Source organism: Lolium rigidum, chromosome 7 (genome assembly GCF_022539505.1).
Source record: "Lolium rigidum isolate FL_2022 chromosome 7, APGP_CSIRO_Lrig_0.1, whole genome shotgun sequence".
NCBI classification, from domain to species: domain Eukaryota; kingdom Viridiplantae; phylum Streptophyta; class Magnoliopsida; order Poales; family Poaceae; genus Lolium; species Lolium rigidum.
Window position 1 is genome coordinate 61,221,119 of NC_061514.1, and position 24,618 is coordinate 61,245,736.

At 44.2% G+C, this 24,618-nt stretch overlaps 1 protein-coding gene across 1 annotated transcript; it reads right to left on the bottom strand.

Annotated features, from left to right (window-relative positions):
* Positions 1–15,395: 15,395 nt before the first annotated feature.
* Positions 15,396–19,686, bottom strand: LOC124671430. The gene is made up of 6 exons (XM_047207803.1): positions 19,477–19,686; positions 19,319–19,391; positions 18,992–19,065; positions 18,683–18,889; positions 15,694–16,332; positions 15,396–15,467 (listed from the first exon to the last, which is right to left on the bottom strand). Exons 1-6 carry the CDS (start codon positions 19,684–19,686, stop codon positions 15,396–15,398), a joined length of 1,275 nt encoding a protein of 424 aa, XP_047063759.1.
* Between the last annotated feature and the right edge of the window lie 4,932 nt (positions 19,687–24,618).

Consider the following 24,618-nt stretch of genomic DNA (forward strand, 5'->3'; position numbering starts at 1 on the left):
AAGTGTCTTAAATAATTAGTATCTTTGGAGGCATTTTCATAAATTGCCACTAAAAATTTTACTTTTGTAGGCATTTTTTAAAAGTGCCTCTAAAATTTATTTTTCTAGGCATTTTTAAAAGTGCCTTTACAAAAGTGCCCCTAATAATCAACCGTGACATAGTGTCTAGGCATAAATACTTGTCGCAGAATAAGCCAAAATGTAAGCTAAACCATATTTAGATCATTAAATTCACGACAAGTATTTAGAGCTGATGAAAGTATAGTTGATTCATGTATAGATCCTATGTGATCATTGGTTTGTACTACTTTGAATGATGAAATTTGTAGCAAAGGTTGGTGTGTGCATCGATTGATGCCGCGGTTACTCCCTGCTTCCGAACAAGAAATGCATTGGTAGAAAGTTAGTGCATACACTAGAGCATAACTCATTTGCTTGAGGCGCGTGTTTGGTTGTTTGCATGAGGATCAAAATATTTTTTTTTCCTTATGTTGGTGCTATAAACATGTCCGGACCAATCTCCATAAGAACGATCAAGTCACACAACAACTAGCGCCGAGACAAATTGAGATAGCAACACAGGCCTTACAATTGACATGTATTACGCCTTCCACTAGAAGAATATGTCGCCTTGATGAGATACACACAAGGCGTCAACGCGAGGGTTCTTACCTAGTGGGTTCGGTACAACCGTCCACAGAACAAAGAAGTAACTGGAAGAAAAGTAGAACTCGATGAGATTGAAGAATCTCTACTCGTTGATCAGACTAGCGCAGTACCGGAAGATGTTCCTGTGCCGCCTACACCGGCAACAGAGGAAGCTAATGATAATGATCATGAAACTTCAAATGAGATAGCTACTGAACCTCACAGATCGACAAGGGAACGTGCCACTCCAGATTGGTATGATCCTTGTCTAAATGTCATGATTGTGGATAACAATGATGAAGACCCTGCGACGTATGAAGAAGCGATGATGAGCCCAGATTCCAACAAATGGCAAGAAGCCATGAAATCCGAAATGGGATCCATGTATGATAACAAAGTATGGACTTTGGTAGACTTACCAGATAGCCGAAAGGCTGTCGAGAATAAATGGATCTTCAAGAGAAAAACAGATGTTGATGGTAATATTACTGTCTATAAAGCTCGACTTGTCGCAAAGGGTTTCCGACAAATTCAAGGTGTTGACTACGATGAGACTTTCTCACCTGTAGCAAAGCTAAAATCTGTGAGGATTTTGTTAGCAATAGCTGCATTTTTCGATTATGAAATTTGGCAGATGGATGTCAAAACGGCGTTCCTTAATGGAGACATTGAGGAAGAGTTGTATATGGTACAACCCAAAGATTTTGTCGATCCTAAAAATGTCGACAAAGTATGCAAACTTCAGACGTTCAATCTATGGACTGAAGCAAGCATCAAGAAGTTGGAACCGACGCTTTGATAAGGTGATCAAAGACTTCGGGTTTATACGAGTGTCATGGAGAGGCTCGTATTTACAAGAAAGTGAGTGGGAGCTCAGTAGCGTTCCTGATTTTATATGTAGATGACATATTATTGATTGGGAATGATATAGAACTATTAAGCGATGTAAAAGGTTATTTGAATAATAGTTTTTCAATGAAAGACCTTGGTGAAGCATCGTATATATTAGGCATCAAGATTTATAGAGATAGATCAAGACGTCTAATAGGGCTATCACAGAGTACATACCTGGACAAGATTCTAAAGAAGTTTAGAATGGACGAAAGTAAGAAAGGATTCTTACCTATGTTACCAGGCAAGGTCTTGAGTAAGACTCAAGGACCGGCTACGGCAGAAGAAAGAGAAAGGATGAGTAAGATCCCCTATGCCTCGGCAGTAGGCTCTATCATGTATGCCATGCTATGTACAAGACCGGATATAGCACATGATGTTAGTTTGACTAGCAGATATCAAAGTGATCCAGGAATGGAACACTGGACAGCGATCAAGAATATCCTGAAGTACTTGAAAAGAACTAAGGATATGTTTCTTTGTTATGGAGGTGACCAAGAGCTCGTTGTAACAAGTTACACCGATGCAAGTTGGAACACTGATCCTGATGACTCTAAGTCACAGTCTGGGTACGTGTTTATATTGAATGCTCGCTGCGAGTAAGCTGGGCAAGCTCGAAGCGAGTGCACGGTGGCGAAATCCTCAACGGAATCGGAGTACATAGCGGCTTCGGAGGCTTCATCAGAAGCGGTATGGATGAAGAGGTTCATTGTAGAGCTCGGTGTGGTTCCTAGTGCATTGGACCCACTAGTCATATATTGTGACAACATGGGTGCCATCGCCAATGCACATGAACCAAGGTCACACAAGAGGCTGAAGCATATCAAGCTGCGTTATCATTCGATTCGCGAGTACATCGAAGATGGAGAAGTAAAGATTTGCAAAGTACACACCGATCCGAATATAGCAGATCCGTTGACTAAAGCTCTCCCTAGGGCAAAGCATGACCAACACCGGAATGCCATGGGTGTTAGGTACCTTACAATGTAATCTAGATTATTGACTCTAGTGCAAGTGGGAGACTCGTTGGAGATATGCCCAAGAGGCAATAATAAAAGTGGTTATTATATATATCTTTATGTTTATGATAAATGTTTATATACCATGCTATAATTGTATTAACCGAAACATTGATACATGTGTGATATATAAACAACAAAGAGTCCCTAGTAAGCCTCTTAACTAGCTTGTTGATTAATCGATGATTAGTTTCATAATCATGAACATTGGATGTTATTAATAACAAGATTATATCATTATATGAATGATGTAATGGACACACCCAATTAAGCGTAGCATAAGATCACGTCATTAAGTTATTTTCTATAAGCTTTCGTTACATAGTTACCTAGTCATCATGACCATGAGATCATGTAAATCACTTATACCGGAAAGGTACTTTGATTACATCAAACGCCACTGGGTAAATGGGTGGTTATAAAGGTGGGATTAAGTATCCGGAAAGTATGAGTTGAGGCATATGGATCAACAGTGGGATTTGTCCATCCCGATGACGGATAGATATACTCTGGGCCCTCTCGGTGGAATGTCGTCTAATGTCTTGCAAGCATATGAATAAGTTCATAAGAGACAACATACCACGGTACGAGTAAAGAGTACTTGTCAGGAGACGAGGTTGAACAAGGTATAGTGTGATACCGATGATCAAACCTCGGACAAGTAAAATATCGCGTGACAAAGGGAATTGGTATCGTATGTGAATGGTTCATTCGATCACTAAAGTCATCGTTGAATATGTGGGAGCCATTATGGATCTCCAGATCCCGCTATTGGTTATTGGTCGGAGTGAGTACTCAACCATGTCCGCATAGTTCGTGAACCGTAGGGTGACACACTTAAAGTTGGATGTTGAAATGGTAGAACTTGAATATGGAATGGAGTTCGAATATTTTTTCGGAGTCACGGATGAGATCCCGGACATCACGAGGAGTTCCGGAATGGTCCGGAGAATAAGATTCATATATAGGATGTCATTTTATGTGAATTAAAATGATGCGGAAGGTTCTATGGAAGGTTCTAGAAGGTTCTAGAAAAGTCCGGAAGAAACCACCTAGGAAGGTGGAGTCCACATGGGACTCCACCTCCATGGCCGGCCAACCCTAGTGGGGTGGAGTCCCAAGTGGACTCCCCCATAAGGGGCCGGCCACCCCCCCCATATGGAAGGTGGAATTCCCACCTCTAGTGGGAATCCTAGCTTGGGAAGGTTTCCCACCATATGGAAGGTTTTGGGTTCGGGTCTTATTCGGAGACTTGTAGTCCAACACTTGGGGCTTCCACCTATATAATGAGGGGCCAAGGGGAGGGGGCCGGACACACGAAGACCACAAGTTGGCCGCCCCCTTTAGTGGCCGGCCACCCCCTCTCCCCAAACCCTAGCCGCCCCGCTCCTCCACCACATCCCGCACGCTTAGCGAAGCTCCGCCGGATTTCTCCACCACCACCGACACCATGCCGTCGTGCTGCCGGATTCAAGAGGAGCTACTACTTCTGCTGCCCGCTGGAACGGGGAGGTGGACGTCGTCTTCATCAACAACCGAACGTGTGACCGAGTACGTAGGTGCTGCCCGTTCGTGGCGCCGTGATCAAGATCTTCTACGCGCTTTTGCAAGCGGCAAGTGATCGTCTACCGCAGCAACAAGAGCCTCATCTTGTAGGCTTTGGAATCTCTTCAAGGGTGAGACTCGATAATCCCCTCGTTGCTACCGTCTTCTAGATTGCATCTTGGCTTGGATTGCGTGTTCGCGGTAGGAAAATTTTTGTTTTCTATGCTACGTTCTCCTACAACAGTAACATTACCGTCAGCATCTGTTTTTCTCTTGAAGATTCATTTATTCTCAACAGCCTTGCGGCTATCAGGTAGATCTACCAAAGTCCATACTTTGTTATCATACATGGATCCCATTTCGGATTTTATGGCTTCTTGCCATTTGTTGGAATCTGGGCTCATCATCGCTTCTTCATACGTCGCAGGGTCCTCATCATTGTTGTCCACAATCATGAGATTTAGACAAGGATCATACCAATCAGGAGTGGTACGTTCCCTTGTCGACCTGCGAGGTTCGCAGCTACCTCGCTCGAAGTTTCATGATCGTTATCATTAGCTTCCTCTCGTTACCGGTGCAGGCGGTACAGGAACATCTTCCGTCATCTGCGCTACTCTGATCAACGAGAGAAGGTTCAGTAACCTCATCGAGTTCTACTTTTCTTCCAGTCACTTCTTTAGTGAGAAACTCTTTTTCAAGAAAGGTTCCGTTCTTAGCAACAAAGATTTGCCTTCGGGTTTGTGATAGAAAGTATACCCTATAGTTTCCTTAGGGTATCCTATGAAGACGCATTTCTCCGCTTTGGGTTCTAGCTTGTCCGGTTGTAACTTTTTTACATAGGCTTCGCAACCCCAAACTTTAAGGAACGACAGCTTAGGTTTCTTATTAAACCACAATTCATACGGTGTCGTTGTAACGGATTTCGATGGTGCCCTATTTAAAGTTAATGCTGCTGTCTCTAACGCGTAACCCCAAAACGATAATGGCAAATCAGTAAGAGACATCATAGAATGAACCATATCTAAGAGAGTTCAATTACGACGTTCGGACACACCATTGCGCTGTGGTGTTCCCGGCGGTGTCAACTGTGAAAGTATTCCGCATTTCTTTAAATGCATGCCAAACTCATAACTCAGATATTCGCCTCCGCGATCAGAACGCAGAAACTTGATCTTCTTGTTACGTTGATTTTCTACTTCACTTTGGAATTCCTTGAACTTCTCGAAAGTCTCGGATTTATGTTTCTTGAAATAGATATACCCATATCTACTCAGATCATCTGTGAAGGTTAGAACATAACGATAACCACCGCGCGAGCTACACTCATTGGTCCGCACACATCGGTATGTATGATTTCCAATAAGTCTGTAGCTCGCTCCATAATACCAGAGAATGGAGTCTTAGTCATTTTTTCCATTAGACATGCTTCGCATATGTCAAGTGACTCAAGTAGTCCATCGGAATGGAGTTTCTTCATGTGTTTCACTCCAATATGACCAAGACGACATTGCCACATATAAGTAGAATTATCATTCAATTTAATTCGCTTAGCATCAATGTTATGAACATGTGTATCGCTACTATCGAGACTTAATAGAAATAAACCATTATTCTCAGGTGCATGACCATAAAAGATATTATTCATAAAAAGAGAACAACCATTATTCTCAGACTTGAATGAATAACTGTCTTGCATTAAACACGATCCAGATATAATGTTCGTGCTCAACGCAGGCACCAAATAACAATTATTGAGGTCTAAAACTAATCCCGATGGTAGATGTAGTGGGAGCGTGCCGACAGCGATCACATCGACCTTGGATCCATTTCCAACGCGCATCGTCACTTCATCGCATTTCTCCGCTTTGGGTTCTAGCTTGTCCGGCTGTAACTTTTTTACATAGGCTTCGCAACCCCAAACTTTAAGAAACGACAGCTTAGGTTTCTTATTAAACCACAATTCATACGGTGTCATTGCAACGGATTTCGATGGTGCCCTATTTAAAGTGAATGCTGCTGTCTCTAACGCATAACCCCAAAACGATAACGGCAAATCAGTAAGAGACATCATAGAACGAACCATATCTAAGAGAGTTCGATTACGACGTTCGGACACACCATTGCGCTATGGTGTTCCCGGCGGTGTCAAGCTGTGAAAGTATTCCGCATTTCTTTAAATGCATGCAAAACTCATAACTCGGATATTCGCCTCCGCGATCGGAACGTTGAAACTTGATCTTCTTGTTACGTTGATTTTCTACTTCACTTTGGAATTCCTTGAACTTCTGGAAAGTCTCGGATTTATGTTTCATGAAATAGATATACCCATATCTACTCAGATCTGTGAAGGTTAGAACATAACGATAACCACCGCGCGAGCTACACTCATTGGTCCGCACACATCGGTATGTATGATTTCCAATAAGTCTGTAGCTCGCTCCATAATACCAGAGAATGGAGTCTTAGTCATTTTTCCCATTAGACATGCTTCGCATCTGTCAAGTGACTCAAAGTCAAGTGACTCAAGTAGTCCATCGGAATGGAGTTTCTTCATGCGTTTCACTCCAATATGACCAAGACGACGAGTGCCACATATAAGTAGAATTATCATTCAATTTAATTCGCTTAGCATCAATGTTATGAACATGTGTATCTCTACTATCGAGACTTAATAGAAATAAACCATTCTTCTCAGGCGCATGACCATAAAAGATATTATTCATAAAAAGAGAACAACCATTATTCTCATACTTGAATGAATAACCGTCTTGCATTAAACACGATCTAGATATAATGTTCATGCTCAACGCAGGCACCAAATAACAATTATTGAGGCCTAAAACTAATCCCGATGGTAGATGTAGAGGGAGCGTGCCGACAGCGATCACATCGACCTTGGATCCATTTCCAACGCGCATCGTCACTTCATCCCTCGCTAGGCTTCGTTTATTCCTTAGTTCCTGTTTCGAGTTACAAATATGAGCAACCGAACCAGTATCAAATACCCAGGCACTAGTACGAGAACCAGTGAGATAAACATCTATAACATGTATATCAGATATACCTTTCTTCTTCTTGACAAGGCCGCTCTTCAGATCAGCCAAGTACTTGGGGCAATTCCGCTTCCAGTGCCCCTTCCCATTGCAGTAATAGCAGTCAGTATCAGGTTTAGGGCCACCCTTAGGCTTCTCAGGAGGCGTGGCAGCTTTCTTGCCGCTCTTATTGAGGTCCTTCTTAGGTTTGCCCTGCTTCTTGAACTTGGTGGTCTTATTGACCATCAACACTTGGTGCTCTTTTTGTATCTCAACCTCAGCAGATTTCAGCATGGAGAAGAGTTCAGGTAACTCCTTGTTCATGTTCTGCATATTGTAGTTCATCACGAAGTTCTTGTAACTTGGTGGCAGTGATTGGAGAACACGATGAATACCCAGCTGGTTAGGGATCACAATCCCCAAGTCACTGAGTTTCCTCGCATGTCCGGACATAGCGAACACGTGCTCACTAACGGAGCTTCCCTCTTCCATCATGCAGCCAAAGAACTGCTTCGAGGCCTCATAGCTCTCCACGGTCGCATGAGTTTCAAAGATAACTTTGAGCTCACGGATCATCTCACAAGGGTCGTGGTGCTCAAAACGCTTTTGGAGCTCTGCCTCTAGGCTGCATAGGATGGCACACTGAACTTGAGAGTACACTTTAGCCCGAGTCTCGAAAACATTCTTTCCTTCCTCGGATACTGCAGGGGGTGGTGGGGGACCTAGCGGTGTTTCGAGCACATATTGCAGATTTCCGCCATTGAGGAAGATCCTCACATGACGGAACCAGTCGGTGAAGCTGCTACCATTGCTTTTAAGCTTTTCTTTCTCTAGGAACTGATTAAAATTGATTGATGGGGACGCCATGATCTACAACATATATTTGCAATAGTTTAGACTAGGTTTATGACAAATTGAGTTCAAATTTTAATTTAACAAAATTAAAAACTAGGTGAACTCCCACTCAAAACAATATCCCTCGCATTGTTTTAGTGATCACACGAACCAAATCCACGACACCAAGCCCGATCATCACAAACAAGATGTAATTTCAATGGCGAACACTCAAAGTGTTCATCATATCAATCATATGACCCATGCTCTACCTTTCGGTATCCCGTGTTTCGAGACCATGTCTGCACATGCTAGGCTCGTCAAGGCAAGCTTAGTACCCGCGTGTACAAAACTGGCTTGTACCCGTTGTATGCACATGTAGAATCTATCACACCCGATCATCACGAGATGCTTCGAAACGACAAGTCTTAGCAACGGTGCATACTAAGGATGAACACTTTATTATCTTGATATTTTGTGAGAGGGATCATCTTATAATGCTACCGTCGCGATCTAAGCAATATAAGATGCATAAAAGGACTAACATCACATGCAATTCATATGTGATATGATATGGCCCTTTTGTCTTTGCGCCTTTGATCTTCATCTCCAAAGCACGGACATGATCCTCCATCATCAACGGGCATGATCTCCATCATCGTCGGCGTAGCACCAAGGTCAATGGCGCCGTCTTCATGATTGTCCTCCATGTAGCAACTATTACAACTACTTTGAAATACTACTCAACATGAAATTTAAAGACAACCATAAGGCTCCTGTCGGTTGCCACAATACAATAATGATCATCTCATACATATTCATCATCACATCATGGCCATATCACATCACCAAACCCTGCAAAAACAAGTCAGATGTCTCTAATTTGGTTTGGACATTTTACGTGGTTTAGGGTTTTCGAGTAAGATCCAATCTACCTACGATCATGAACCACAACGGTGATACTAGTGTTGTCAATAGAAAGAGTAAATTGGATCTTCACTATAGTGGGAGAGACAGACACCCGCAAAGCACTTATGCAATACAAGTTGCATGTCGAACATGGAGCAAGTCTCATGAACGCGGTCATGGAAAGTTAGCCCGAGCCGCTTCATCCCACTATGCCGCAAGATGCAAAGTACACGAACTAAAATCAACAAAAGCATCAACGCCCACAAAACAATTGTGTTCTACTCGTGCAACCAATCTATGCATAGACACGGCTCTGATACCACTGATGGGATTCGTAGCATAGAAAACAAAAAATTCCTACCGCAAGAACGAAACACAAGCCAAGATCTAATCTAGTAGACGGTAGCAACGAGGAGATGAAGAGACTAACCCTCGAAGATTCACAAAGCTTAACGAGATTAGATCTCGGGGTGGATGTATACGATCACTTGCCGCTTGCAAAAGCGCGTAGAAGATCTTGATCTTGACGGTGCCACAATCGGGCAGCACCTCCGTACTCGGTCACACGTTCGGTGTTGATGAAGACGACGTCCTTCTCCCCGTTCCAGCGGGCAGCGGAAGTAGTAGATCCTCCTCGGAATCCCGGCATCACGACGGCGTGGTGGCGGTGGTGGTGGAGAACTCCGGCAGGGCTTCACCTATGCGCTGCGGGAGTTGTGGTGGAGGAGGAGGCGGCTAGGGTTTGGGGAGAGGCTAGGGTTTTGGGGCGCCGGCCTGGGGGTGCGGCCAACTAGTAGTCTTGGGGTGGCCGGCCCCCTCCCCTTGCCCCTCCTTATATAGGTGGAAGCCCCAAACCTTGTCTCCAGAGTCTTCGAATAAGACCCCAACACCAAACCTACCTTTGGTGGGAAACCTACTAAAGGGGGGAGTCCTACTCAAGGTGGGACTCCCACCTTTCCTTGAGGTGGGTTGGCCGGCCACCTTTGGTGGGGTCCACCTGGGACTCCACCCCTTAGGGTTGGCTGGCCTAGCATGTGGAGTCCCTCCGGGACTCCACCTTCCATAGTGCCTTTCTTCCGGACTTTTCTAGAACCTTCTAGAACCTTCCATAAATGCACCGGATCATTTCCGGACCATTCCGGAACTCCTCGTGATGTCCTGGATCCCATCCGAGACTCCGAACAAAACTTCGAACTCCATTCCATATTCCATATCTACTCAAACGACATCAAACCTTAAGTGTGTCACCCTACGGTTCGCGAACTATGCAGACATGGTTGAGACTTCTCTCCGACCAATAACCAATAGCGGGATCTGGAGATCCATAATGGCTCCACATATTCAACGATGACTTAGTGATCGATTGAACCATTTACATACGATACTGATTCTCTTTGTCACGCGATATATTACTTGTCCGAGGTTTGATCATCGGTATCACGATACCTTGTTCAACCTCGTCTCCTGACAAGTACTCTTTACTCGTATCGTGGTATGTGGTCTCTTATGAACCATTCATATTCTTGCAAGCCATTTAGACGACATTCCACCGAGAGGGCCCAGAGTATATCTATCCGTCATCGGGATGGACAAATCCCACGGTTGATCCATATGCCTCAACTCATACTTTCCGGATACCTAATCCCACCTTTATAACCACCCATTTACGTAGTGGCGTTTGATGTAATCAAAGTACCCTTTCAGCATAAGTGATTTACATGATCTCATGGTCGAAAGGACTAGGTAACTATGTATTGAAAGCTTATAGCAAATGAACTTAATGACGTGATCTTATGCTACGCTTAATTGGGTGTGTCCATTACATCATTCACATAATGACATAACCTTGTTATTAATAACATCCAATGTTCATGATCATGAAACGATGATCATCTATTAATCAACAAGCTAGTTATACAAGAGGCTTACTAGGGACTTCTTGTTGTTTACATAACACACATGTATCAATGTTTCGGTTAATACAATTATAGCATGGTATATAAACATTTATCATAAACACAAAGATATATAATAACCAATTTATTATTGCCTCTTGGGCATATCTCCAACAGAAAGCCTTTCGGACCACGATACTCCAGCCAAATCGATGGAGACACACATCCGGCAAATCATCATCTTGACTCGATTTGGAAACCTAGGACATCCACCTTTATTCATGGCAGCACTAGTTGCCCCCACGCCACCAGTAATCCATTGAGAAGAAGACGATCATGCCGCTGTCAATCCGGCAGGACTTGCTCATAGGCTGCCACGCCATGAAGCGGGCGGCAACACCATAGTGCAAGCCAACCTGCCTAAGCACGACGGAGACCCACGATCTGGTGAAGACCAGATCAGATCGATTCCCTACCGGCGACCAAGCCAAAACCGAACCAGGCCTTTGGCACCCACGCTGCCGCACGAGCGCCAAGGGCACCGCCGGACGGAGCAGGCAAGTCGTCGGGCCCTACTCTGATGTCGCCTTTGCGGCCATAAAAATCGTCAGATCCTCGCCACCAGGCCGCCGCCCAAGGTGCAAGCTCCGCCGTGATCGTCCGGAGTCCCCCTTCCCCTTTGGGTGCGGGCGGCGACGCCACCACGGCCAGGGGACGGCGGCAGCGATGGAGGGGAGGCTGACGGTGCTTTGGGTTGGGGAGGGTCGCGTGGGTTGGGTCCATTGGTTCTTGAGGCCGACTATATTAGTCTATTTGCACAAGAAAACTAGAATTTCTACAAGAACAATCCAAGCAGGAAGACATCGCCTGATTTAGAGGTGTTCTTCAGATAATAACTTTTTTAGCTCAAATATTCAGATCTAAATTTAGACATATGTGGTGTTTTCACAAACATTTTTTAGCACATATGTGCAAACCTATTTTGAATTAAGTTACCACAGGTAAATTTAATACAAATATGGTAATAACTTTATAAACGTTCAGATGTCAACTTTAAAGGCAATCTTTTTCTACAATTAAGATATGCCAACGTGGCGTCCGGTTTTGATAATGGAGTCGATAGTAGTGGCGGATCCAAGCCACTCACGACGCTGCGTGAAGGCATATACACAGATGCTGGGCAGTATTGCTCAACAAAAATCACTGCCCCCTAGTGTTCGAAATAACTGACTAAATCTAGATCTGTTTTAGCGTGTAGATATATCTATTTTTTAGCAATTATTTGAAACCGAAGTAAGTACTAAATAGTACCTTTCGTATCATGAAATGTGCATGATATTTGTCTAAATTTAGATATACCTAGTCACTAAATAGTATCTAGATACATTAAAATTTGATTAAACATCCGATATGTTTTATGGGACTGTGGGAGTAGTATAATTACACCAATCCCCTATGAAGAGTAACATAATAGGAGAGTTGGGTTAGCCCATGGTCCATAGTCTAGACTTAGACTTATTGTGAATCGGGAAAAGGGCCTGTTTATGTCACCATTTTCCCATATGCATGAGATCTACTTTCCGATGTCAATGATGTTGTTGAAATATTACAATTTTTTAGGTATGGGCCTTCAGATCTTGCTTCGCCAGATCGATTTTGCATCTTTTATCATGGTTGCCACGAGGAGGATTATCCTCGTAGTTTTTGTCCCGGCTACTACGTCCTGGACAATGGTGATTCATACTCTCGATTCTCTAGTGACGCCGATAAGGTTGGTCGGTTCTTATTCCCTGACATATTAGTGTTGGTACTCTTACAAACGTTGATTGACTACTTTAATTTTTGGTATGCTGGCTCGTCTTGAATTTTTGGAACCAAAGCAGCAAGATTTTCTTAAAACACTATTGTAACGCTCACACATGCATACATACACTTGCCTCTACAAACACATGTCGGCAAATCATATTTCTACGAGCACCTTCGAAAAGCTGAGTTCAAGAAAATGACTAAATGAGTTCAAATTGCCCTGAGAACCTCGTGTTGTGTCCCAGAAGTAGGCTCACTTGTCCTTTTGCCCTGGAACCTGTTATTCCTGTCAAACTGCCAGGAGGATAACTTGTCCCAAATTTCTGGAACGAAAACAAGGTTCAAATGGGCCGGTTCCGAACGCTCGATGTCTGCAGGCAGGCCAGTTTAGTATTCTCCGGCAAATCTACTTCGGGCAACAATGGGCCTATTCTAAAAAAACAAAATGGGCCTATTCCAAATCAAATGGAAAAGTCACAACGGCTCTCCCACTACTTGCGAAATCCACCGTCTCTGCTTCTTCCGAACATTTGCAGGTTTCAGGCGCATTGCCAGTATATATGATCACATCTTCTCCCGCATATAATCACATCTTCCGAACAACAGAGTCGCAGGTTGCAGGCGCATTGCCAGCATATAATCACATCTTCCCCTCCCGCATCCTTCCCCTGCCTTACTTTCTGTCTTCCTCCCTTCCTTACTCCGTTTTCCCTGTTTTGCTTTGCTCTTGAGCTCCCCACCTCGTCTCGCCCACTTCTTGCAAGGGCGTTCGATCGTTGGCCTCGTAGCACCTTGGCGCGCGCGCGGCGCTCGCCCGGACGCGAGATGGCCGACTGGAGACGGAGATCCATTGCCGGCGGACCTTCGCCGGCGACACCCGATGATGGCATCCCCGTAGCGTTTCACTTGGATTTCTTCTACTACCCGCTCTCCTTCCCGTGCAATGGAGGTACGTACATGCCAAAGAAACGATCACGCCCTGTCATTTCTTGTCCGTCTGGTTCTTGGGTTCGTTGAATTCTTGGGTTCTTGAATTCGGATGAAAACTTCCGTTTCTTGGTTTCTTGCAGCCAATGGCGATAGGAGGATGGCGGTGGCGTCGCCGGAGACCACGGACGAGGCGTCGCCGGCGACCACGGACGAGGGGTCGCCGGCGACCACGGACGAGGAGTCGCCGGCGACCACGGACGAGGGGTCGCCGTTGCAGCCGCGGCAGTGCCAGGTGAGCTCCCAACGCCTGTGGTTTACTCCGCTACCGCCGCATTTTGGATTGTTGCGTTACAATTGGATTTCTTGGTTTCTTGCAGCCGGTTGGAACGGCCGCGGGAGGAGGTGGGTCGCGCCGTCGGCTATCATGGAGCCCCGATGTTAGCGGCGGCAGAGCCAATTGTCCGTCGTCTTCTCAGCTACATGCCGCCATCTGCTTCGTCAATGGTGAAGGTGAGTTGCCCAGGAAAGGTTCATGTTTCTGTCATTGGCCGTAAGGTTCTCGATGACGGGAGTCCGGTTTCATCGTTTCTTGCAGCCGTGTCGCTATGGTGCAGCGAGGTTTTGGAGGAGGATGACATGCGCGACGACGACAATGAGGGCGACGAGGCAACGCGCGGCGACGAGGACGACGAGGCAACGTCGTCAGAGCGCGGCGAAGAGGACGACGAGGCAACTTCGTCAGAGCATGGCGAAGACGACGACGAGGCAGACGAGGAGGACGAGGATGGAAACATGTCGCCAGAGCGCAACGACGATGACGATGAGCAGGATGAGGAGGATATGTTGACAGAGAGCGACGACGAAGAAGAGGAGGAGCCTGAAGACCCGCCCGAGTGCGCGAACTGCGGGTCCATGGAGAAGTTGGTGATGCTCGTGCCGTGCAGGCATCCCTGCTACTGCGCACTCTGCTTCCGCCTGGCCGAGTGGCGCACTGGCCCAGCAGGGGTGCGTTGCCCGCTTTGCCGTGTCAAATGTACGCGGGGACACCCCCAGTGGGGACGCTTGGGGCCGAAACCGAAGTAGTTCAGGTAAGGCAAGCGCCAACTGCCTGTTCAAATGTCCAACTCTGTTCCTGTTTCAGTTTGAGCATTCTGAAGGCAGGCTTCTGTTTCATCTGGGGGATGTTTGGTCAGAGATACAGTAAAGGATTGCCTAAATCGATCGCAGTTCTCATGTATGCTAGGCAGATTTTAGTTGATATAATGTTCATTCTTTTGTCTTTAGCACATGGAGAATTATGCCTGAAGTTTTTTAGTTGATATACATGGAAAATTATACCTGAAGTTTTTTAGAGTTCTGAATTTCCAATGATTGTTTCAGTAAATGAATGCTGGTCAACAGGGTATATCAGTTCTAGTGATTAGGTGAAAGTTGCCAGGTCCTGGCTGTTCAAATCCAACTCCAGCCACAAAAGCGTCTCATTTTGTCCTGGTTGAAAAAGTGCAGTTTCAGGTATAAGCAGGGAAGCATTATGAGGTTTGAGATATGAATTAGCGAGACGGATTTTGATTGGTATATGAATCGGACTGACTGATTTCAATTCAGCTACGAGTAAATAGACTGTTTTCAGTCCAGGATTTTAAAATTCAGTTTAGGTCAGATATAGGTATTTCAGATTGTTGGTTCCCCCAAGAAATACCATTTTTTTGTCTGAAATTGACTCAGACCAAAATACTTTTAAGGAATGAATGGCCAATTTAAATCTTTTTTCAATTTGCAAGAGTTAAGGTATCAAAGTTTTCTTATGTTTGAATTTTTTTACTAAACATCGTGGAATAGAACCATGGTTCCCAGTCTAGTTCAGCATACACAGGCATGGAAATGTCCTAGAATATATCAGATCTTTCGATGACAGTCACGATCCCAGAAACAGCAATTTTGTTCATTAATCTTACAACCTGCATTACCCCAAAATAAGCCCCATGCATGATAACTAACCAGCTCTTTAGTTTCAATCCCTACCTAAGATCACCAAAAGTAGAAGACAAATTTCCTTCTCTACACTACATTTGGGCCGAAAAGACAGCCAAGATAACTTCATCCATCTCACTGAATACCAGGAAGACGGAGTTGCAGAAGGAGATCACAGCAACAACATTTTTTTACGCAACAACATTTTTTTACCTCCTCCACAGTGCAGCCATCCTCAAGCGGCTTTCCGCCTGTGGAAAGGCACTGTTGGTCTGTGGGAATGCCCAACTCAACATAGTTCTTCGCCTTGATATTGCCAACGGTCTCTGAGCGCATACCATTCCGTTCAACGATGGTCTTCCCAGTAACCGTCCTGATCGAGATGCGTATCCGATCTCTCAGAAGCGGGATGCGCAAGTTGAGATGGAGGGTAGAGTCATTTTGTATGCCATAATAGGCCAGGGTGCGGTCTTCCTCCAACATCTTCCCATAAAGGATGAGGCGCTGCCCAACTGGGGCAAAGCCCGTCTCATCGAAAATCTTCGCCTTTATACTGTACACGTTATCTGCTCTATCAACCTCAAAGGTCATGATCTTACCAACAATCGGCTTGACAAAGATATGCATCCCTTGGATTACAAGGTGAAGGGTTAGGGTGGCCTCATTCTGGATGCTGTGGTCCTTCAGGGTGCAGCTGCCCACCAATAGCTGATCATCAAACATGAGCCTCTGCTGGCATGAAGGTATGCCCTCCTTGTCTTGAATCTTAGCCTTGACGCTATAGATCGTATCTGAATCCACGACCTCCAGAGTGACGGTCTTGCTATCACAGATCTTGACAAAGATCCACATCTGGCGAAACGGGTGCGCAAAACATCAGCATCTTACACAAAAGCCTTTCATTAATGCCAGGAAATGGTAATGAGAAGAACAGTAACAACTCCAACAGAAAGTAGAACCAAGAACAGAAACCTTCATGTTAGCCGCGACAAATTAACAGGTTCCATGGTACAGCAGTTGGTATTGCATATGGCAATACATCTTATTCAGATCAGATTGACTAGGAATGTTTACACTGCCCATGGCATAAGAATGAATGTGACAAATGAATATCAGTACCATCATTGAGCTAGCTATGTTGTCATTACATGTAAGGGGCTGATATTGATACTCTCCATCTAACCAGTCCTGGGATAAAGAAATGGTATAAGATCAGCCCCTTACATGATGCATATCTTTGAAATTAATTCAGGGATGGTAAATAGACAAACCAATATTGCTACCTAACAAAAAAAAATCGAAATGCTACCTAACAAATACATTCTAGATCACCCATGATACATACTGTGGACTCTACTAAAGGCTGGGACCAACAGCTGTTTTCAAATATCGTCCGTCAAATCATAGTTTTAAAAACCGGACCGGTGACCGAACCAGTGAAGGTGTCGGTTTAGGTTTTTACCGGTCGAACCACTGATTCACCGGTTCACTGTTCGGTTTTTTAAGATATAGAGTAGTATATTTTTACTTATAAATGCTGCAATAAATAAATAATTATGTATGAAAACATATTTTAGACTTGCAATTTGGCATATCAATTCACAAAATAGTCGCCAACTCTTGCCACGTCGAGAACAGAAGTACTTAACACACGCATGTATTCCATTTTTGCATTTAGAAAAAGCTGCGACACACTAAACATGCATGTATGTCTTCGTATCGTCTTATTAGTGTATAAACTGAACTTGTCTCATTTGTACGTCAAGAAAGTACAGGTCAACTGGTTTGTGGCTAGGGAGCTAGAGGTCGCTAGTTCGATTCCTATCTCCGATTCCTATCTCCCGCATCTTATTTTTCTCGCGAACTACTATTTCTACGGTCGGACCGGCGATCTAGCAGGCCGGTTTTTCTCCTGAAACCGCCGGTTAAGCCGCGGTTCGGCCGGTTTTCATCGGGTCGATTGCGCGAGCGGTCTTGTGCGCTTAACAGACCGGCGCAGGCCCTGGTTCCGGTTTTTTCCGGTTCAACCGCCGGTCCGGTCCGGTTTTTAAAACTATGCGTCAAATTAATCGTTGGCCAGTAAAGTGTCGACAAGTCAACAAATTGTAAATTAGATGAGTCCCTGGCCAGAAACAAGCATGAGGCTATCTTAAGTGCACAACAGGAGCGGAAAAAATCAGGTGTTATAATCATAGAAGTCTGATTACGACGACAAATTTGCGCATACAATAATTGGTTAGTGTGTGTGTCAATACTGTTGGATCCACTCCGATGGAAAAACAGAGAAAACAAACCAAGAATATCTTATGAGGAATATGATCATTTAGATCTACTCGTTTTTTAGAAAAGATGGCACTCAAAATTGTCTAGCAGAAAAGACAGTAACTAACATAATTAACTAAATCCTGAGAATATTAGTAACACAGGTGTGCTAGATCTGTGATGCATCAGCGAATATGTAGGAGGGAGTGAGAAGTGCAAGTGAAAAGGAAACACACCATGGACTGTTCAATATGCATCTCATTGGTATCCCTCCTGCATTTTCGAATAGTCATATAATGTGTGAAGGAGTATCACACATTACAAAAGGGAAATGTGATTCATCACTTTATTATTTTTCCATTTTTTCAGTGAAAGACATGTTTCATACCTTTTGAGAAAAATTAAAAAGGATACATCACATAAGAAAATGATCATATCACGGACAAGCCTATCAAGAATAAAGATGTTTATACCTTTTGAGAAAAATAAAAAAGGATACATCACATAAGAAAATGTGACTCTTGGTCTGAGGAATACTAGATTATATACCATGCATATCAGTAAAACAGCCAATGGCCAGATGTCAAAAGGCAATCAACTACACTGAAAATAGTGAATTTGGTTGAAGATTGCATAATTTTATCAGTGATAGAAATTATCAATCAGGTTTACTTATAAACATCAACTATATATGCATGTATAGCAAGAGAGGATCTGTTAAGGATGCACCGTACCATCCCCAAAGCAGGTCACTAGAGGAATAGCACGGAAGGATAAAAATGTACTATGAGCTGGACATATTATTGCAAACAATACGTTTGATAAGAAGTGCATTTTCAATTCAGACTTGCGGGCATCCCTCCTTTGTGTTTTTCGTTTTCATCTCTTCTTAGTAAAGGAATGCATTTTCAGTAGCCTACCCTAAAGAATGAATCAGTACCTTGTTTTCTGCATCATCAAACATCTCCTCTATGTTCCGCTGAAGCTTGTGTGCTGATTCAGAAGTTTCCTTATCCTTGTTTGTGCTCAGGGTCTCATAAGCTTGCTTTAATTTTGTTAGCTCAGCTCTTAAATCTCTGACAACATCCTCATAACCCACATTTGTTTCACTGCGCTCTAAATGCCTTTTACCTCCCTTGAGTGGTATCTAGCATTATTAAAAATAGGCAACGGCGACTAAGAAAATAAATGAAATACACAAGCTTGACTGAATGTTTTTGAGCTATGCAACTGATGTTTATGCAAGTACCTCTGGTCCTGAGTCATCGACGTCAACAAGAGCTTCACATTTCCTGGAATCCTCCAAATCATTCTCTTGGAGTTCTACAGTGAACACACAAGGGAGTGAATGAGTAGCAACATAACATCATAAAGATTATGTCCTACTTGTGATGGAGCGAAAACAAGGAAAAAATGACGGTGCCAAGTTTTCTTCAAAAAAAAAAAAGCCAAATCGTCCAAAATTAGATCCAAAAATTTGGCAAAACAATCGTCACGAGAATATGAGAGATTAGCACCAAGAAAGTGAGATTGCATTTTAGGACCGATAAACAAGGGCCCAGCGGCGTAATCTTACCGATGATCTTGGGATTGGCCAAGAGAGGCAGCTCAATGTAGGCCGTCTTCCACCTCCACCTGCTCGCCTTCGCCTACAGCTCGAACAAAATAAGTTGCATTAGCGTCAGGCGCTAACAGATAAAAACCCTAGCAGGAACTCGCGATTCAGTGGATCACCTGGAGGAGGCGGGCATGGAGGCTTTTCTCGCGTGCTGCCGACAGCTCTTGCTGGGTCCTGCTGGTTTCCTCGAGGCGAGCACGGTCGGCGGCGAGCTCCTCGACCCGCGGCAGCAGCGCCTCAACCCGGTTGAAAATGCGCCGCCACTCGCCGCTCCCACCGTCCTCAGAGGGAACCTCCAGCGAGGCGGCGCCCGGTCCACCGCTCATCGAGACTACTCTCCTCGCGCGCCCTCGCGTGCTAGCGGTGAGCCCTGGAACGGCGAACGGACAAGATCAATGCATGTGCCCGAGAGATGGATCGATGGGAAGGTCGTGGCTCGGGGAGTACGATGGTGTGGTGCGCGCGAGAGGATCTGCAAACTGGTTGTGGGTTCATCCGCCCGTGGCCATGGCTGGCTGGCTAGAAGCGTGGAGTGGTGAAGTGATGGATTGGGGATGGAAGAAGAGGAAGAGACCAGGGTCATAAATGCCTCCTTGACTTACTGGCTTTCATTTTCTTTTATTTGTTACTTACTGGCTTGTTTTGAATATGGAGAACTCTAGCGAAATTGCATCGGTGAACCTGCGGATGCCCCCGCCCCATATCTCACCTTCCGTTCGGTACGCGGAGCCGTCCATTATTTGTATCTGTAAGTGCAGTTATGGGTGTATAACTACACAATAACGTATTCCCAACCGTATCTGTCCACCGAGCGCAATACGAGAGGCCTACAACCTGACGTCATCCAAGTTTTAACTACAGCATTTATTCCTTCCCTAGGAGCTCATCGCTCACCCTGCCCCTCTCGTTTCCTCTCCCAGCACCAAATCACAGCTCAATCCCAAACCAAGATTTTCCCCATTAATCTCCACCGAAGCCTCCTCTCCACGACTCCATGGCGGCCCAGATCCATGCTCCGCCACTGGGAAGTACACGGGGCGCAACATCTTCTTCTTCCCCTCCGGCAGCCACGGCCGCCAGCCCGCCAGAACCTCCACCCTGATGCCAGCACGGGGAAGCGGTCCATCAGCGAAGCTGTTGGCAGACCCGGCCTCCAGATGCTCCGACTACACCTACCCTAGGATTTCCTGGAAGGAATCGATGAAAACTAATATACTGCTAACAAATTCTACGGTGCTTTGCTGGTCAAGTGTTAGTGTTACAGTAGAATTTTTCATGTCTTTGGATATTTCACTATCCACATATACAGATCTTGCTTAGTCTGTGGTGAAAGGTTTTGATATGAAATGTTTTGATTTTGTTGAGATCTGAAATTTTATTTTCTTCCCTCAAGTCTCTGACCTATTTATCTGTTCTTCCAATGGCTCTGGTTCTTGTTACTGTCGAGATCTTCGTGGATTTAGGATCTCTGATTTTTTTATTATGGCTCTTTCATGATATGCAGAATTTATACATGGACAAGATGCCATGATATTTTCTGTTCATAATATTAGTCGTTCCAACTAACATAATATACAACAATTAGTCATTCAGAAATATGATATGTTCAATATATCGTGTGACTGTAAGACATGCCGGTAATTTTATCTGTTAATCTGTATGTGTAAATCGTGTTAGATATTTTGTAGTACCATATATAATTTTTTTGTTAATTTTGTAAATTAGTTTGTAGATGACATAAGAAATCAGTTAATATCATGAGTTTATGACAAATTGTTGGTCATATGAAATGATCTGTTGTGGCATGAGATGGGAAAGAGCAGAAACAAAGAATGGTAAAATTTGTGCAGAAATTTATATACTAATTTCCTTGTTCCAATTGTTTTATTGGTTCATGTCATTATTAATCAGCCAGTCACCAAACCTGTACCAAGTTGTACTAATGACGCCAGCTATGGCTCATTGAATGTGTATTCATGTTTCACAGCAGGGTATATTCATTTATTTCTGCATTTCAAAATAAATAACCTTACGTTGTCCACGGATCACAAAGCAATAATGAACGTGCAGATTTCAGGGGGTGGCGTAGATGAGAGCCAAAAGTCCGGGTCAAGAACTCTAGTAACTAGTGTAGTAGCAAAAACTGTTCTTTTAAGTATTGAAAGGTAAAAATCAAGGCTAAATAAAATAGCGTGGTCTTTCAAAATACGCTACGAAGATTATAACGTGCTAATAGCGCGCTATTTTACAAAATAGCGTTTCACACAAAAATAAAAAGTAACAAATATAGTATGTATACTAAGGATTTCACCAGCTCAAAAATTATCCACATCACAACGATCAACAAATTAAATTGACAAAGTCTTGATCGCACTGAAAAATAAGGATTTGTCAGTCCAACAAGTAGACAAGTGGATAAGTAGATAACTAATTAAACTGCCAACGTGCAAACAATTAAAGAGCCAACTACATAGCAGAAGTAGTAATTAATTAAATGAGATGAACTAGATGGATAATGCATTCGGTCATCATCTAATTCAGAGGAAGAACCGCATGTTGCAGCTCATCATAATAAAAAAAACTAGAAGCAACTTCTTCTTCTTAGGCAGATTGCATCAGTAGCAGCTCTTACTCATTGTGATGTTGATTTTTCTTCTTCTTCAACATGTATGCGTCGTGTGAGAAGGAGTGGAAATTGTCGATGTGCTTATGTGGTTTCCACCGGGTTGAATAACTACGGTTAGAATGGGAATTTAGAATGGGAATTTAGGAAGCTCATGGGCCAAAAAGTCCAAAATAGCTAGTCGGCTGCTCGATTTCCCTATAAAAAATAGCACTGCTACACGCTATAAAAATAGCGCTGCTATAACGCTACGAAAGATAGCGCGCACAGCGCCGCTAATAGCGTGATTAGCGCCATAGCGAGCCAAATGTGCATAGCATAGCGTTCACTTTCCAAATACGCTACAGCGTCGTTATAACGCTGAAATAGCGCGTTATTTTTTCCGTTGGTAAAAATACATCTCCAAAATCTTACTCAATAGTGCTTCCACATAAAAAAGTTTGAGTACTTACTCAAAGTTTGCAAGCAAATGCTTAAATTTGACTACTCCCGGTACCATGCTCATCTTACCCAAATAGTTGCCACGTCAGTAACTGCAGAACCTCATGTGCGGGTCACCCCTCAGCAAACGGCTTCAGCGACGTTGCACGTCGACGACCTTAGCCCCACCACCCCGAAGCCACCCTGGTACTTTCGAGGCGCTTCTCTCGCCCAAAATCATGGACGCCCCAACCCCTTGTCATCCCCTCGTTGTCGCAGGAAATCCCGGCTGCAAGGTATCTATGTCACGGAATTGCTTCACTGCTGCCCCCCCCCCCGATGCGCTCCATGTTGCTCTGCGTCCACCCGACGTGGTTGCAATCGTCCGTCCAACGGATGTGGCCGCAGCCTCCCGACCTAACCGCCCGCTCCACACCGAGAGCCCGCTGACACCATGGTTATCCGTTGTCACGCTGCGAGACCGGCAATCAGGCTAGGAGGCCACTGTCGCGCTAGGGAGGATGTCGCATTGGTGCGACTCATCGGAGCTCCTCCTCCCAAGAAGGAGGACTTTATTGCTTGTATTTTTTCTATCCAATGGCCTTGGTGTAAAATGGTGGGACCCAAGTGTAGTTGGTATATTTTTTAGGACTTTTCTGTGTTTTTTGGTAGCCAAAATATGAGTAACCTGTTAGAAACACACAAAAAAGTTTCTTACTCGTATCATTTCTCTCTTATACTCATAACCATTTCGAGTATCCAAATTTTAAGTAAGTTGTTGGAGATGCTCTTGTTGGAGATATGCCCAAGAGGCAATAATAAAGTGGTTATTATAATATCTTTGTGTTTATGATAAATGTTTATATACCATGCTATAATTGTATTAACCCAAACATTGATACATGTGTGTTATGTAAACAACAAGGAGTCTCTAGTAAGCCTCTTGTATAACTAGCTTGTTGATTAATAGATGATCATGGTTTCGTGATCATGAACATTGGATGTTATTAATAACAATGTTATGTCATTAATTGAATGATATAATGGACACACACCCAAATGAGCGTAGCATAAGATCAAGTCATTAAGTTCATTTGCTATAAGCTTTCAATACATAGTTGTTTTAATCCTTCGACCATGAGATCATGTAAATCACTTACACCGAAAGGGTACTTTGATTACATCAAACGCCATTGCGTAAATGGGTGGCAATAAAGATGGGATTAAGTATTTGGAAAGTGTGAGTTGAGGCATATGGATCAACAGTGGGATTTGTCCATCCTGATGACGGATAGATATACTCTGGGCCCTCTCGGTGGAATGTCATCTGATTAGCTTGCAAGCATATGAATAGTTCATAAGAGATCACATACCACGGCACGAGTAAAGAGTATTTGTCGGTAACGAGGTTGAACAAGGTATGGAGATACCGATGATCAAACCTCGGACAAGTAAAATATCGCGAGACAAAGGGAATTGGCATCGTATGTAAATGGTTCAATCGATCACTAATTCATCGTTGAATATGTGGGAGCCATTATGGATCTCCAGATCCCGCTATTGGTTATTGCTCGGAGAGGAGTCTCGACCATGTCTGCATAGTTCGCGAACCGTAGGGTGACGCGCTTAAGGTTCGATGTCGCATAAGTAGATTCGGAATATGATTTGGAGTCCGAAGTTTTTGTTCGGAGTCTCGGATGGGATCCAGGACATCACGAGGAGGTTCGGAATTGTCCGGAGAATAAGATTCATATAAGGGAAGTCAAATTCTGGGGTTCGGGAAAAAGTCCGGTGTTTTGACCGGAGCTTCTAGAAGGTTCTAGAGGGCCACCAGTGGGCCCACCACCCCGGGAGAGGCCACATAGGCGCCACATGGCATAGTGGGGCCAGCCCACTATGACATGTGGGCCCAGGCCGGCCCCCCTCTTGGAGATAAGATCTATCTCTATTTTTAAATGGTTTAAATTTAGAGATAGAATATATCTCGAGATTAAATAGTTTAAACGAAGAGATAAAGGGAAAACTTGGGGGGAAGACTTCCCCCCTTGTGGCGCCGGCCAAGGAAGGAGGTGGGGCCAGGGGGAAACCCTAGGCCGGCCCCTCCCCCTATATAAAGAGGGGAGGGGGTGGCCGGCCACTTCACCTCTTCCCCAACCCTTGCCGCCTCCCTCTCTTCCTCCTCCATACGCCGTGCGGTGCTTAGGCGAAGCCCTGC